Raw genomic sequence first — 14,480 nt, 5'->3', positions numbered from 1 at the left:
CAGATCAGAGCCGTATCCTCTGTGCCTTATCCTGTCTCGTGCCTCTGAGGAAATCAGACCATCTCCCAAAATCTACAGTTGAGAAAGAACTGGAGATGGTGAAATTCCAGGAAGCTCTTGAGACCTAAGAAAATCCCTCAGACATCCCTATCAAGGCAGCAGAGATCCCCACATTCTTCCCTCCTCCTCAAGAACTCCCCGTACCTGCATGTTGAGAATATCTAGCCTATCCCCACACTACCACCCGGTGCACCAGATCAGCAAGCTCTGGGAACCCCTGCTGCCTCCAGGAACCCTGGTATTCCTGGGCCAGGTGAAGGGTCCTGGGGTTTGGCTCCTTACACCTTCCTCAGAGCTGCGGGTGGTATCCTGACTTATCCTGGGAACAAGGCAGAAACTGACAGAACCTGGGGCAAGCCTGACCGGGCCTACTACCTTCTTAGTAACTGCTGAAATCCATGTTGATACTGCTGTGGCCAGAGTCCCCAGCATGACACAGGGCACACAGAGGAAATCAAAAAGGTGCACGAGGGGCCTGGGAATCACTTCTAATAGCTCCTTCCACACTTTTCCAAGCTCACTTACTGAGCTCATGTCCTGGTAGCAGCAGAAAGAGAAGTTGGGGTTCTAGCACCAGCCATCAGTTCTGGGGGTAGGGGCGGGTGAGCCCAGGGGCCAAGATTGGAGAGGGGAGAAGCACACAGAAGCCAAAGGATGGGGATGAACTGGGCCTGGGGAGGAAAGTGAACAGCTCAGGGCCCAGTGCTGTCCACTGACCAGCCACCAGAGAGCTTGGTCCTCCTCAGGTACCCCACGGTCTTCTCATAACATGCCTCGAAACAGGTCCATCCTCCAACTGTATGGTGGCAGGTGGGGCAGTTGGGGGTCCTTGAAGGGCAGCCATGCTCCCCGAATTTGAAGCACAGCCAGTTACAGTGCCGTAGTACCATGTATGTCCATTCCTACTGGGGTGCTGTTTCATGTGTCCAGTCCAGGTAGGGAGCCCTCAGCCACAAGATGAGCCCCCAGAAGACCTAGCAGTACTCCATGGCTGGCCCAGACAAGGGCTCATGTGGCAGGCAGCAGACTGGCTTCTCCTCCTGGAAGGACATGGGGCTGAGGCCATGGACAGCACCAGCATTCCTCCACGCTGGCTCCAGCATCACCTTCCCCTCCTGTCCATTTTCCTGCCCCCAGAGAGTGCTCTGACTGGGCCTAGAGGGAAGATATTGGAACAGACAGAGAGCATAGTTTTCTGCTGAGTGCTCTCTGCAGAAGGGAAGCCTGGCTGTCGGTGAAGGGGAAATGAAGGTGCTAACTGGGTACACTCATGTGTGTGTATATGCATGTATGATAGAAATACATTTTTTATATATATGTATGAAGATGTTATAATGAAACCTATTATTGTGGATAACCAATATATGCTAACAAAAACATTTAAGCGCTCGGTGTGGCAGTACATGCTTGTAATCATAGCTCCCGGGAGGAAAAGGCAAGCAAATCTCTGTGAATAAAAAACCAGCTAAGGCTACACAGTGACACCTTGTCTAAAATAAAATAAACTTTGCTGGACAGTGGTGGATCATGCCTTTAATCCCAGTACTTTAGAGACAGAGGCAGGTGGATCTCTGAATTCGAGGCTAGCCTGGTCTACAAAGTGAGTTCCAGGACAGCCAGGGCTACATAAGGAAACCCCTTCTCGAGAAAGAAAAAAAAAAAAACTTTGAAAAAATCTTTAGGTGGAAGGGAAACCATTCACCATTATGGGTATATAACCACTCGACAGCATAATATGGGATTCCTAAAGCGAGATTTATGACCCAAAGCAGGAATTCTAAATCAAAACCTTTAAGCTCAGGGCTTAAGAAAGAGCTCAGCGTGGTTGACCCTGGTTCAGTCCCTAGCACGCACACACTGGATGGCTCACAACTGCCCCTAAATCTAGCAGGGGATCCAATGCGCTCTGCTATCACCTGCTTCATAGAAACACATGCATGTACACAAAAATAAACCTTCAAAACAAAAACCTCCCATGAGATGCCTTGAGGCTGAGACGGGTGGTGTCCAGGAGTTCTGGGCCAACCTGGACAGCACAAGGAGACCCTGTTTCAAAATAAAACTCAGGATCACTTCGTTTTAGTCAGCACAGCTGGATTAAGATGAAGTCATTCCTCTACAGCCAATGGGTCACAAGAGAATGCGAATAAGGGCTGGCTTACTCTCCACTCTATAGTCTAGGCCTGGAGGGGTGGAAAGGGTCGGTGAACTGCCCATGTTCTATACAATGATTTAGGATAACCCAGAAAGCACTGGGAGTAACGCTGGGGAGCTTTTGAGTTAAGAACCCAGCGTACTTTGAGGTCCAGTAGAACTGGGTTCCATTATTGATCAATTTGCGCTTGAGAAAAATGAAAGCTAACTCCCACTTTCTTTTAAAAATAATTTTTAAAAATATATTTACTTATTTTGTATGCGGCCATGGGAGTGCCACGGCATTCGTGTGGAGGTCAGGAGGATATTTTGCAGGAATCAGGTCTCTCCTTCGGCCATGTGGGTCCTGGGGATCAAGCTCAGGTGATCAGGATTGGCAGCAAGCGCCTTCACCCGCTGAGCCAACTCGCCACTTCTCAGGGCGGAGATTCTCGAGCCTTAACCGCATTGGAAACACCTCGGAACCACTTTTGGACTTTCCGATACTGTCGACGGGGGACAATTATTTGCACTTGGATCCAATTCGAACTGATGCTGCTGCAGCTACTGCAGGAGAATTGTCAGTAGCGCTGAAGTAGCAGGTCGTAAGGTCAGACGAGAAGCGCTTAGCACTGGGGCAGTCGCTCAAGCTCCGCCCTCCCTATTCTCGGCCCGCCCACCTCCGGGCCCTGCCCAATCCTCGCCAGGGAGCGGGACAACGCCCACAGGCCACACAGCCTGTAAGAAGGCGGGTAAGGGTGGCGCCCTCGTAGGCACTGCCGCGTCTGCGCGAGACAGCGAGGGGCGTGGCCCAGACCCCAGGCCGGAAGCGGGAGGCTAAAGGGGCGGGCCGGCTAGTGTCCCCTTTCCGGGCGGTCCCCATGGAGGCGCTGGGGAAGCTGAAGCAGTTCGATGCCTACCCCAAGACTCTGGAGGACTTCCGGATCAAGACCTGCGGGGGCGCCACGGGTAGGTCTCGGAGCGGGAGGGTTGGTGGGGAGGGAGCTGTCCCCGCGTTTGGCCCGGGCTCCCGGACTCTCCCTGGCCTGCTGGAGGCTGAGGGGTGGGACACAGGCCATTCCAAATCTCGCTCCCGCCTTGCAGTGACCATAGTCAGTGGCCTTCTCATGCTCCTGCTGTTCCTGTCCGAGTTGCAGTATTATCTCACCACTGAGGTAAGGGGCGTGCCCTAGAACGTGGGCGGGGCTTGGCGTTCTAAGGGTAGGTCCCTTAAATCGGGGTAGGGGGTAAGGCCCAATCTGACTGAGAGGGTGTCGCTGCAGGTGCATCCTGAGCTTTATGTGGACAAGTCTCGGGGAGATAAACTGAAGATCAACATCGATGTTCTTTTCCCGCACATGCCTTGTGCTTGTGAGTACCTGATTGTGGGTGGGAGTTGGACTCTTGGGTGTATCAGGTGGGCGTCCAGATTTACACTTAGATCCCGGAATGGGTGCCACGTCATCCTCATGCCCCTAGTTCAATTCTTCCACGAGATACTTCTTTCCTATTAAAGCTCCCATCTCCAGGTCCCTGGAGTCATACATAGTACCTCTCTCTTTCAAGATCTGAGCATCGATGCCATGGACGTGGCCGGGGAGCAGCAGCTGGATGTGGAGCACAACCTGTTCAAGAAACGACTAGATAAGGATGGAATCCCCGTGAGCTCAGAGGCGGAACGTCACGGTAACCAAGGTGGGGGGGGGCAGGTCTCCAATCCTAGAGCTGGACACACACCGTCATCCAGAAGTGGACTGTTGCAGGCTCAGTGACACATTAGACAGAAGTCAGCTGGCTTGCCTAGGGTTCTTCAGCTGTTAAGAATCAAGACTCTGGCCGGGCGGTGGTGGTGCACGCCTTTAATCCCAGCACTTGGGAGGCAGAGGCAGGTAGATCTCCGTGAGTTCGAGACCAGCCTGGTCTACAAGAGCTAGTTCCAGGACAGGCTCCAAAACCACAGAGAAACCCTGTCTCGAAAAAAACCAAAAAAAAAAGAATCAAGACTCTGTTGAATCATGTTTCTTGTATCGGCACATTAAGTGGAATACCTTAGGGACTGGAGAGATGGCTCAGTGGTTATGAGCAGAACACTTTACTTGGTTTTCATACTCTCAAGATTGAGCAGGGGTCTTCCATATATAGAAGCTTGTCATGTGTTTGCTTTCCCAATGCATTGGCTAAAGGGCTTTCCCCCTTTGCAGTGCACGTGGCCTAAGGTTAAGAGTTTAAGTTCTTAAGTAGAATTTCCTGGGTTCAGATCCAGTGCCATCCTGCATGCGGTCTCTGAGCATCAGCAATAAAGTAGTAAACTGTAGTATCCCATACAAGAGAGAAAGGCTCAGATGCAGGCGGACGGTTCCCCACTTAGGATGTTCTGACTTTGTGAGGGTGTGAAAGCACCCATACAACCTTTCTGCTCCTCTTTCAGTAAAGGAGTCAGGAAGTTATTTGCAATACTTAGTACTTTGTCAGGAAATAGCCTCTGTGCCAGATGGGTTTGCCCAGCTGTAAGCTGTGTGTGTATCTGAGCATGTCTTAGGCGGGCTAGATTAAGCTATGACGTTCAGTATCTTAGATGTATTAAGTGCATTTTTTGGGGATATGATAGTTTATCCATATGTAACCCCCGTCGTAAGTTGGGGATCACCAGTAATGTGTATGAAAGACCTTGTATAGCTAGCTCACTTTCACTTTTTGTTTCTAAGCAGCTGTCTCCATTACCCTCAGGTATATTTCTTTCTTTTTTTTTTCTTGAACTCACAGAGATCCACCTGCCTCTGCCTCCTGAGTCCTGGGATTAAAGGTGTGCACCACCATGCCCAGCTTCAACCCATTTTCACAATCTTATAGGAATGCAGTGAGACCTGGTAGAGTTACCTGTAGCAGCTGTGCTAGCTGAGTCCTACCTGTTCCTTATTAGCGCTCGGTGCATGTAAAGCGCTTAACTCCTGACCATCATACATTTTGTATAAATATTAGATTTTGGTTTTCCTTTGGTTTTTCCCACCCCAGTGGTCAAAGGACTCGTGATGTCACTATGTCTACTCATGTTGTTTGTGCTTTGCCTCTGCCCTCTCCTCAGAACTTGGGAAAGTCGAGGTGACAGTGTTTGACCCAGACTCGCTGGACCCCAACCGCTGTGAAAGCTGCTACGGGGCTGAATCAGAAGATATCAAGTGAGTGGAGCCCCGGGCAGGGAGTGGGTTCTCATCAGTCTTTCTGCTCAGCCTGGAAAGACGGACTAAGAGTTTAGAGGGGTAGGGTGTATGCCCTGTCACTGATCCTGGTTCAGGCCTGCCCTGACAGCTGTGGACCTCGGCAGACGGCAGGAGTAGTTGTTGTTGCTTCTCAGCCTGGAGAAGCAGCTCAAAGGAGATTCTGGAGTCTAGCTGCCAGCCTCTCAGGGCTTGTCCTCAGGCCAGGCCACATCACTTCTCCATCTGTTAATAAAGGAGGAGAGGAACACGTTCCTTGCAGTGATCACATAAGGATCGAGTGTATGTTATAGGTAAAGCCCTGAAGTACAAGGCCAAAGCTATGCTATTAAGCCTCTGATATGTGCTAACAGCTGTGTGGTTTCCCCAGCCCTGACTTTTTTTTTTTAAGATTTATTTATTTATTATGTATACAGAATTTTCAGTACTCTGCCTGCAGGCAAGAAGAGGACACCAGATTTCATTACAGATGGTTGTGAGCCACCATGTGGTTGGTGGGAATTGAACTCAGGACCTTTGGAAGAGCAGCCAGTGCTCTTAACCACTGAGCCATCTCTCCAGCCCCCCCCCCTTTTTTTTTTGTTTTTCAAGTCAGGGTTTCTCCGTGCCTTTCTGAGCCTGTCCTGGAACTAGGTCTTGTAGACCAGGTTGGCCTTGAACTCACAGAGATCCGCCTGCCTCTGCCTTCTAAGTGCTGGGATTAAAGGCGTGTGCTGCCACCACCTGACTTGATTTTTTTTTTTTTTTTTTTAGGGAAGAAATTGGGGGAAGTAAGGCTTGTGTTACAGTCAGTGGCGAACAAGCACAAGGCCCTGGAATCCACAGGCCTACACACACAGACAATAATAGTAGTAGTATGTAGTAGTATGTGGAGCTGGAAGTTTGCATTTTAACCATCTTTGTGTGACAGTTCATTGGCATTAAGGACATCCAGTGCCTTTTCTCCTACGACAGGTCACAGCCCCAAGCAGCATAGGGGTGTGCTCTGAGTGTTCTGCTCACAGTGAGGAGACAGCGAGAAGCCTTGGTGGTCAGGGAGGAGGCTGACAGAGCCTCGGCAGCAGAGCTGTTGGGGCTTTCCTTCCCAGAGTGCCAGCCTGGCCTCGCTCTCATCCCTCCTCCTCCCTGCAGGTGCTGTAACAGTTGCGAGGATGTGCGGGAAGCGTACCGCCGTCGAGGCTGGGCCTTCAAGAACCCAGACACTATTGAGCAGTGTCGACGAGAAGGCTTCAGCCAGAAGATGCAGGAGCAGAAGAATGAAGGCTGCCAGGTGTATGGCTTCTTGGAAGTCAACAAGGTACCAGGAGGGAAAAAGGCGAGGTGGCTGGGCCAAGCCAGGCTGGGAGGGCTCCACAGCTGACGTGGAGAGTGAGAGAACATGTCCCTGCAGGTGGCTGGAAACTTCCACTTTGCCCCCGGGAAGAGCTTCCAACAGTCCCATGTGCACGGTGAGTGGTCCAGAACCAGCCGGGTGACTAGCTGTCGGGTTCCCTCGTGCAGCTTGGCGTGCCCCTCGCTAGGCCAGTGTTCTTTAGGAGAGCAGTCAGCACAGTTGTGAGGAGTTCGGGGGCAGGGCTGTGCTCTGTCGGTAGAGAGCTCACCTGTCGTGCATGAAGCCCTGGATTTGACCCCCCAGCCTGTGTGGTACAGGAGTGGGTGGTAGCACAGAGCCCAGGTTAATTGGTGGACCCCCTCCCCCGGTCAGGTGACTGCAGGTGAGGCTTTGGTTATGCAAAGCCGGATTGGAAGTCAGGTTCCGTACGTTGAGCTGTGTTTATGCGTGCGTTCCTTAGATATCTGGTCATCACCCCCTGGGTACCATATGTTAGTCTAGATAGAAAGATACAGCAGTCCATAAAGTCCCTGCACTCAGAATATTCACACAGACATCTGGGGATGGTCCACATACCTATAATCTCAGCACTTGGGAGGTAGAGACAGAAGGGGCAGTTCAAGGTCATAATCACTTACAGAGCAGATTTGAGACTAGCCTTAGCTACATGAGACCCTGCTTCAGCACCCTCTCTCCACAAAAAACGAAAAAAAAAAAAGAAACAATTATAAAATTCATGGTATATCCTCTACTATTAAGTAATGTGGCCAAACTTTGCTTTGCCTGTTTAACAGAGAAATTCCCAGGATAGCCAGGGCTACACAGAGAAGCCCTGTCTTGAAAAGCCACAAGGAAAAAGTAGTGTGGACCAAGTCAAGCATGGTGGTGCTCACCTTTAATTCTAGCAGTTGGCAGGCAGAGACAGACAGATCTCTGAGTTTGAGACCAGCCTGGTCTACATGGTTAGTTTTGGGCTAGCCAGGACTACATAGTGAGACCTGGTCTCAACATAAATAAACAAACAATAATGTGGACGAAAACAAGGCAGACTAGAGAGAGCTGAGGGACAGTGTGTCTGCTGTTGTAGTTACGGTGACTTAGGAAAGACTGTGGGTTACTCCTGCACACAGTGGAGGAGCATAGCAAAGAGAGAGAAGAGCAGCCATAGGTCCTGAAGGCCTGAGTGCACTTGGCAAGTGCCTGGAGCCGTAAGAAAGGGTGGGCGGGAACAGCGTGAGCAGAAGAGCGTGCTTCTGTGCTGTGTGAGATGCCAGGAAGGGTTTTTGGGGGGGGGGGGTGATCTGATTTCTCCTTAAAAGTAAAGTCAAGCATGGTGGTGAGAACCTTTGATCTCAACACTCAAAAGCAGAGGCAGGGGGATCTCTGGTTCTAAGACAGCCTGAATCTACAGGCTACAAGGTCTACATAGCAAGACCTTGTCTCCAGAAGAGAAAGATGAAGGCACGTGGTAGGCAGCACTTGATGGCGTGTGCAAGGCTGGAGGAGAGAAGACAGGACAGGAGAGGTCAGTGAGGAGGTTGGCAGTGAGCAGTCCTGGCGGAGCGAGCGGTGGTGGTGGAGCTGGAGAAGAACTGGGTTCTAGATGTGTCACAGGTGGAGCTCAGAAGCAGCTGATAGATGTGACAGAGAGGACAAAGGAGGCCAAGATAACTTCAGAGCTCATGCCCAAATAGTGGGAAGACTGGAACTCCCTTTTAGGAGACACGAGGGAGGCTCTGTAGAGCAATAGAATGACCATTTAGGAGACAAGGAGGACTCAGGGTGGTGCGCCTGTTTGAAGGTGTGAGTACAGAGATCCTCAGCTTCTGACCCTTCAGACCAATAGGGTTCTCATTCCGTAGGCCCTAGGGATATGAAGTAAGCATTTGCCTGGAGTTCGAGGACAGAGACTAGCCAGGAGACAGACGTTGAGCCTCCCACAGATTTAAGGCTATGAGACTCGATGAATTCCCCGTGCAGGTGAAGTTTGTTGGAGAAGGGAACTCAGGGCTCTTGCATTAGAGGCCAGCGGTGTGGGGACTAAGGAGGAAACTGTGAGGCCGGCTGGTGAAATGGGAGCTTGAGCAAGGAGCGCGGCATCCTGAGAGCCAGGGGTGGGTGCTTCTGGATGCCGAGCAAAAGCCGAATGTGGGATGTTAGTGTAGTGGTCTCTGGTGGCCCTGGTAGAACACGGCTACAGCTAGAAATGCAGAGAAGTGTTTGAGGATTGTGTTGGATAGATGTCACCGTTGCCATTGTCAGTCTAGAGCACTGGTTCTCAACCTTCCTAATGCTGTGACCTTTAATACAGTTCCTCGTATTTAATACAGTTCCCTAACCACAAAATTATTTTTGTTGCTACTTCATAACTGTCATTTTGCTACTGTTATGAATATATCTGTGTTTGGTTTTGTTTGGGTTGTTTATTTTAGTTTTTTGAGACAGAGTTTCTCTGTGTAGTCCTAGTTGTCCTGGAACTAGCTCTTGTAAACCAGGCTGGCCTAAAACTCAGAGATCCACCTGCCTCTGCCTCTCAAGTGCTAGGATTAAAGGCGTGCGCCACCACCGCCCGGCTTAATATCTGTGGTTTCTTTTTTTAAAAATATTTATTCATTATGTATACAATATTCTGTCTGTATGTATGCCTGCAGGCCAGAAGAGGGCACCAGGTCTCATTACAGATGGTTGTGAGCTACCATGTGGTTGCTGGGAATTGAACTCAGGACCTTTGGAAGGGCAGGCAAAGCTCTTAACCGCTGAGCCATCTCTCCAGCCCCCATCTGTGGTTTCTAATGGTTTTAGGCAATCCCTGTGAAAGGGTTGTTCAGCCCCGAAGGGATCGCAAACCCCAGGTTGAGAATGACTGGTGTAGAGGTAGCAGCAGACCGGAGACTAGGGAGTGGGGACACAGCTGAGGAGGACAGTACGTGTAGGCACTGGTGTGCTGGATGTCACCTGTGGAAAGGGCAGAAGTGATGCTAGAGATAGCACCATTGTCTGTGCCGCAGCGACTCTGGAGAAAGGCCGGCTCTGATGGGGAGCAGACTCCAGACATGGCAGGGGAGCAGGACAATTGGAGACAGGGCAATGTCTCTTCTGGCTGCTCTAGCATAGGATGCAAGGTCATTAGCTGAAGGCTGAGGAGAGGGGAGTGGCGTGCTGGAGATCAGAGAGAGGCAACACCCATGGGGCTTTCTGGGTTTGGTGTTGCTCTCTGCTGCAAAGACAAGGGAGTCAGAAGTGTATAAAGAGGCCGTCATAGAGCTGGGCCGTGGGAAGAAAGCGAGGACTTGAGGTTTGGGGGCAGAGTGGAAGCCAGTGAGGAAGCATGACAGACTACCACAGGTACTGGAGGGAGGGGAGAAAGAGGAAGAAGTTAGCAAGCCAGGAGTTGGAGCTTGGGCACTGTGGTTGCAGCTAGAGGGCATGTAGCTACTGCTAATGACAACAGCTGGTGGTCTGGGAGGGCTGTCTAGGAACGGGGAGGGCAGGATGTTGGAAGGCTCGCCGTGTGTGTGACTTGGGTACCATAAAGGATGGACAGTTAGTTGCTGAAACTGTCCTGAGGGTGCCTGGTAGAATTTCATGTTTAACAAGTAGGAACTTTGAGAAGATCAGGGGATAGCGATCTGAAATGGCAGTAAGGAGCTAGAGGGACCAAGTATGGGAGATCAAGTAGTAACTGAGACGATAGCATGGAGCTGGTGCCTGGAAGAGAAAGCCAGGCCATGGGTGAGGTGGAAGAGTGAAGGAAGGGCCTAGGTGGAGGCTGAGTCAAGTGTTGCTGCTACCTGGTGGGTTGTGGGTGGGGTGGGAGTTAGGGTCACATTAGGGGACAGCTACTGGGTACGAGGGGTCCAGAGGAAGAGCAGGACCTGGTGGTCCTGAGCTGCTCCACATGACTGAGCAGGCATGGGGTCCTACAGTTTCTTGTGTAGTCTGTGCCTGCAATGGGGGAAAGGCACATGGAGAGGTAGGTGACCTGGAGGACCCTGCAGGCTCTGCAATCCCCGCCCCACCTTTACTCTGGAATTTGCCGAGTAGAGTGGATTTCCTGAGACTCTAGGAAGACATCCGTGTCACTGTGTAAAGCTGTGGGCTCCAGGCCTTGTGCACACTCTGGAGGTGGGGCTGGTGGGCAGCAGCACCTCTGCACCTCTGCACCTCTGCCTAGGTCTGTATACGGGCCATGAGCCCCAGGGCAGCTGACTCTGAGTACAAGGATGCTCATTCACAAGCTGCAGTGGCCTGTTGCCGGGTATCTGCATGAGTCCGCAGTTCTAAGATCCTTGCTGACTGCAGGGTGACTGATGAGGTGTATACCATCTCGTGAGGCTGACCAGTAGCCACCTCCTTTAGGTCCTCAGGACAGCCCTTTGCAGAGAACACAGTCCAGGTGCTTTGCCCAGGTCACACAGCTGGGAGGATCTCCGGCTGTCTATTTTAGTACTTAAGCCCTTTTTTATGCCTTTTTGGCCCTGGAAGAGGCCTTTTTTTTTTTTTGGTTTTTTCAAGACAGGGTTTCTCTGTAGCTTTGGTGCCTGTCCTGGGACTAGCTCTTGTAGACCAGGCTGGCCTCGAACTCCCAGAGATCTGCCTGCCTCTGCCTCCTGAGTGCTGGGATTAAAGGCGTGCGCCACCACCACCCCCCCCCAAGAGGCCTTTTAGCTGGGGCTAGACCCTCGTGCCAAAGCAGGACTATCTGTCCTCCCTCTTCCCATGGGTCTCGCTCCATAGATCTCACTGTGAAGCTCTGAATCTCTGTTCTCTTCCTCCTCTCTCCCCCGCTCCCCCATGCTGCAGTTCATGCTGTGGAGAGTAAGTGGCCCTGCCCCCAGGGAGGCCCTCCCCCTACTTCTAAGGCAGCCTGCCCTCTTGGAATGGGAGGGAGATTTGGATGGGTCTGGGATGGAGCCTTCTCTGACCTGGCTGCTGGGTGACTCACCCCTAGGATGAGCCTTTGATGTGGGGTTCCTTACAGCGGGCAGTTGGGACTAGGAGGAGGGAAGAAATTGCTGGTTCAGGGAACCCATAAGACTCCCTTTGGGGAATTTTGAGGGTAGAAGCAAGGGAGTCCCGGGATTTGTCATTAACTCTGGTTAGGGAGAGCCCTGTCAATGGGTTTTGTTTCCTGAAATAAAAGCCCAGCTTGGAGTCAGGGCCTGGAGCTCCCTGTCTGTTCTGGGAGAGAGATCTGTTCCTGTCCACCCCAGTGGGAGGCTCTGAACTCTCACCCAGATCCAGGCAGGCCCTGACCAGCTGTGCTGAAGCAGGACCAGAGGTAGCAGGCTGTGAGTGACGGGGGTCAGAGAGGAGATAGGTGCGTCATACCCCACAGGGAGGAGGACGGCCTGAGACAAGACCCAGGAGTAGCCAGGAACCTGGACCTGCCTGCTGGTGACTCTTTCTTCTTCTTTCCTAGTTCATGACTTGCAGAGCTTCGGCCTTGACAATGTACGTACCGGGCGGAAACCATGGAGGGCGGATGGCGTGGAGACTGGGCCCTGCTCATGTCTGAAATGGGGAGAAATCACTCTGTTCTGCTGATGTGCAGACTGAGGGCAGAGACAGTTGTATAGATGCATCCTCAACCGAAGGAAGCTTGGAGCAAAGCCAGGATGAAGTGTGACATTTCTAGGAAACCACCAGGGTGGAGATAGATGGCCAAGGCTGGCACAGTTGGCAGGGCCAGAGACCCTGGGACTGGAGCCACACTAAGGAGTCTGCCCTTTCAGCAGAGAGGGCAGCTGTTGGCTCTCCTTAACCAGGGGTGTGACACAGCCAGATTTTCATTTCTAACTGTCCCTCAGGAAAGCTGGCAAATGGGGGTTTCTGGCTTAGGCCTCCACCCCTTGAGGCACCTGGGGAGGACTAGTACCTGCTGTGCACTCGCTGGCTGTGAAGCTCTACCTTAAGCCCTCTAGCCCCAGGAACGTGTGGGCTGAGGAGGGAGCCCTCAGTAAAAACAGATGCCTGGTGTAGGCATTTCTTCCATTACAGCCATGGCCTCTCCCATGTTGAAGTAGGAGCAGCGGGCTGCATCCCCAGCACCCGGCCGCCCCCTCGGCTAGCTTTACCTGAAATAATTACATGGAAACTGTATTCTTTTAAACACTGCCTGACCCATTAGTTCCAGCCTCTTATTGGCTAGCTCTTACATATTGACCTAACCCATTTCTATTAATCTGTGTAGCCCACGAGCTGGCTTACCAGGAATGATCTTAATCTGTGTCTGCCTGGAGTGGGAGAATCATGGCGACTCCCTGATTCAGCTTCTTTCTCCCAGCATTCTGTTCTGTTTACTCCACCCACCTAAGGGTTGGCCTATCAAGGGGCGTAGGCAGTTTCTTAATAAGAAATCACTCCCACGCAGCCCTTCCCTTCACCCTCTCCTCTGCCCAGCTGTGCTGACGGGCTCAGGCAGCCCTCTCTGCTAGTCTAGACAGTTGTGCGTGGGTTGCGTGCTGGCAGGCCTCAGACGCTGATGTTGCTTACAGATCAACATGACCCACTACATCAAGCACCTGTCATTCGGGGAGGACTACCCAGGCATTGTGAACCCCCTGGACCACACCAATGTCACTGCACCCCAAGGTACCGTCCTGGGAGGTAGCCCCTCTGTCACAAAAGCCCTGCCTGGCACCTATGCCCTGTGCTTTCTCCTCCTCACAGCCTCCATGATGTTCCAGTACTTTGTGAAGGTGGTACCCACGGTGTACATGAAGGTGGATGGGGAGGTGAGTCGCGAGTAGAGCTGTCCACCTTTGTGGTTCCTCCAGCTGGGGGTGAGGTAGTGCTCTCACTCCCGTGTGATGGACGCAAAGCGGAGGCTCCAGGGCTAGTGATGCCCTCACTGAGACACAGGACAGACACTATTTGGTCTTCCTGCTTCCCACACTGCCTGCAGACAGTCCTTGGGTGCCTTACTGACCCCCATTGTCTGTGCTGGCATGGGGCTTGGCCAAGCCTCCCTGGGCCTGCTTGGTCTGTGGTCTGTGGAGTGGCATGGCAGGGCTGAGGGGAAGTGAGTCTCAGCCTTAGGGTACTGCCTACAAGAGTTTCTTCTCATCCCTGGACCACCTGAAAGCATCCATCAGTTGGAGGGAGGACAGATAAAAACCGTAAGATGGTGACCGGAAGGAAAACCAGGATAGCCAGAGGGGCCTGGGTGGCCCGCAGGCCTCGCGATGCTGGTTACCAGTGTGAAGCTTCTTCTGTCCTTCATACAGTCCCGGCTGACAAGGCTCAGCACAGCCCTGAGTCAGCTTGTAACTTCACTCTGCCTCTGCTTCCATTCCTACCACAGGTGCTGAGGACAAACCAGTTCTCTGTGACCAGGCATGAGAAGGTTGCTAATGGGCTGCTGGGGGACCAGGGCCTGCCAGGGGTCTTTGTGCTCTATGAACTCTCCCCCATGATGGTGAAGCTGACAGAAAAGCACAGGTGAGGGCAGGGAGTGGGAGCAGCCAAGGCTCTGGGCCTGAGAGTAGGGTGCCGACCACGCCCTCCTGTTTTCCTGCAGATCCTTCACCCACTTCCTAACAGGTGTGTGCGCCATCATTGGGGGCATGTTTACAGGTAAGTCCCAAGATGCCTGTTTGGGCAGTGGGGGCCCCAAGCTTCCCAGTGCTGTGGATTTGGTCAGATGTTCCCCTGCTGAGTGACATCCTCAGCAATGTCCCAGGCTTTGGTTGGGGAAGAGGGTACCTTCAGGGCCAAGGAAAATGCTAGCCTAGCCC

At 52.2% G+C, this 14,480-nt stretch overlaps 2 protein-coding genes across 7 annotated transcripts in view; one reads left to right on the top strand and one right to left on the bottom strand.

Annotated features, from left to right (window-relative positions):
• Positions 1–11: 11 nt before the first annotated feature.
• On the bottom strand, positions 12–1,341 carry LG8H20orf173 (linkage group 8 C20orf173 homolog). Its single transcript, XM_026787224.1, is given in 3 exon segments — positions 12–597; positions 778–798; positions 801–1,341. Coding segments are annotated over 3 exon segments (744 nt in total). The 5' UTR covers positions 1,164–1,341; the 3' UTR covers positions 12–237.
• A 1,675-nt stretch (positions 1,342–3,016) lies between these two features.
• Positions 3,017–14,480, top strand: part of Ergic3 (ERGIC and golgi 3) — a 12,250-nt gene continuing 786 nt past the window's right edge. The window contains exons 1-13 of one of the 6 annotated variants that reach the window (XM_013352222.2): positions 3,017–3,162; positions 3,298–3,368; positions 3,477–3,564; positions 3,760–3,888; positions 5,276–5,369; positions 6,540–6,705; positions 6,799–6,856; positions 11,545–11,559; positions 12,164–12,195; positions 13,239–13,335; positions 13,414–13,478; positions 14,048–14,184; positions 14,264–14,450. In XM_013352222.2, coding sequence (XP_013207676.1) covers positions 3,075–3,162; positions 3,298–3,368; positions 3,477–3,564; positions 3,760–3,888; positions 5,276–5,369; positions 6,540–6,705; positions 6,799–6,856; positions 11,545–11,559; positions 12,164–12,195; positions 13,239–13,335; positions 13,414–13,478; positions 14,048–14,184; positions 14,264–14,405 — 1,182 coding nt within the window. In that variant the 5' untranslated portion in view covers positions 3,017–3,074 and the 3' untranslated portion in view covers positions 14,406–14,450. Of the gene's footprint in view, positions 3,163–3,297; positions 3,369–3,476; positions 3,565–3,759; positions 3,889–5,275; positions 5,370–6,539; positions 6,706–6,798; positions 6,857–11,544; positions 11,560–12,163; positions 12,196–13,238; positions 13,336–13,413; positions 13,479–14,047; positions 14,185–14,263; positions 14,451–14,480 lie in introns of those variants that run through there. The other 5 variants (XM_005363061.3, XM_013352223.2, XM_013352224.2 and 2 more) reach the window with 5 other exon arrangements.

This window comes from Microtus ochrogaster, linkage group LG8 (assembly GCF_000317375.1).
Source record: "Microtus ochrogaster isolate Prairie Vole_2 linkage group LG8, MicOch1.0, whole genome shotgun sequence".
In the NCBI taxonomy this organism is placed as follows: domain Eukaryota; kingdom Metazoa; phylum Chordata; class Mammalia; order Rodentia; family Cricetidae; genus Microtus; species Microtus ochrogaster.
The sequence above is the reverse complement of the archived record's forward strand: the minus strand, read 5'-3'. Positions and strand labels throughout refer to the sequence as shown.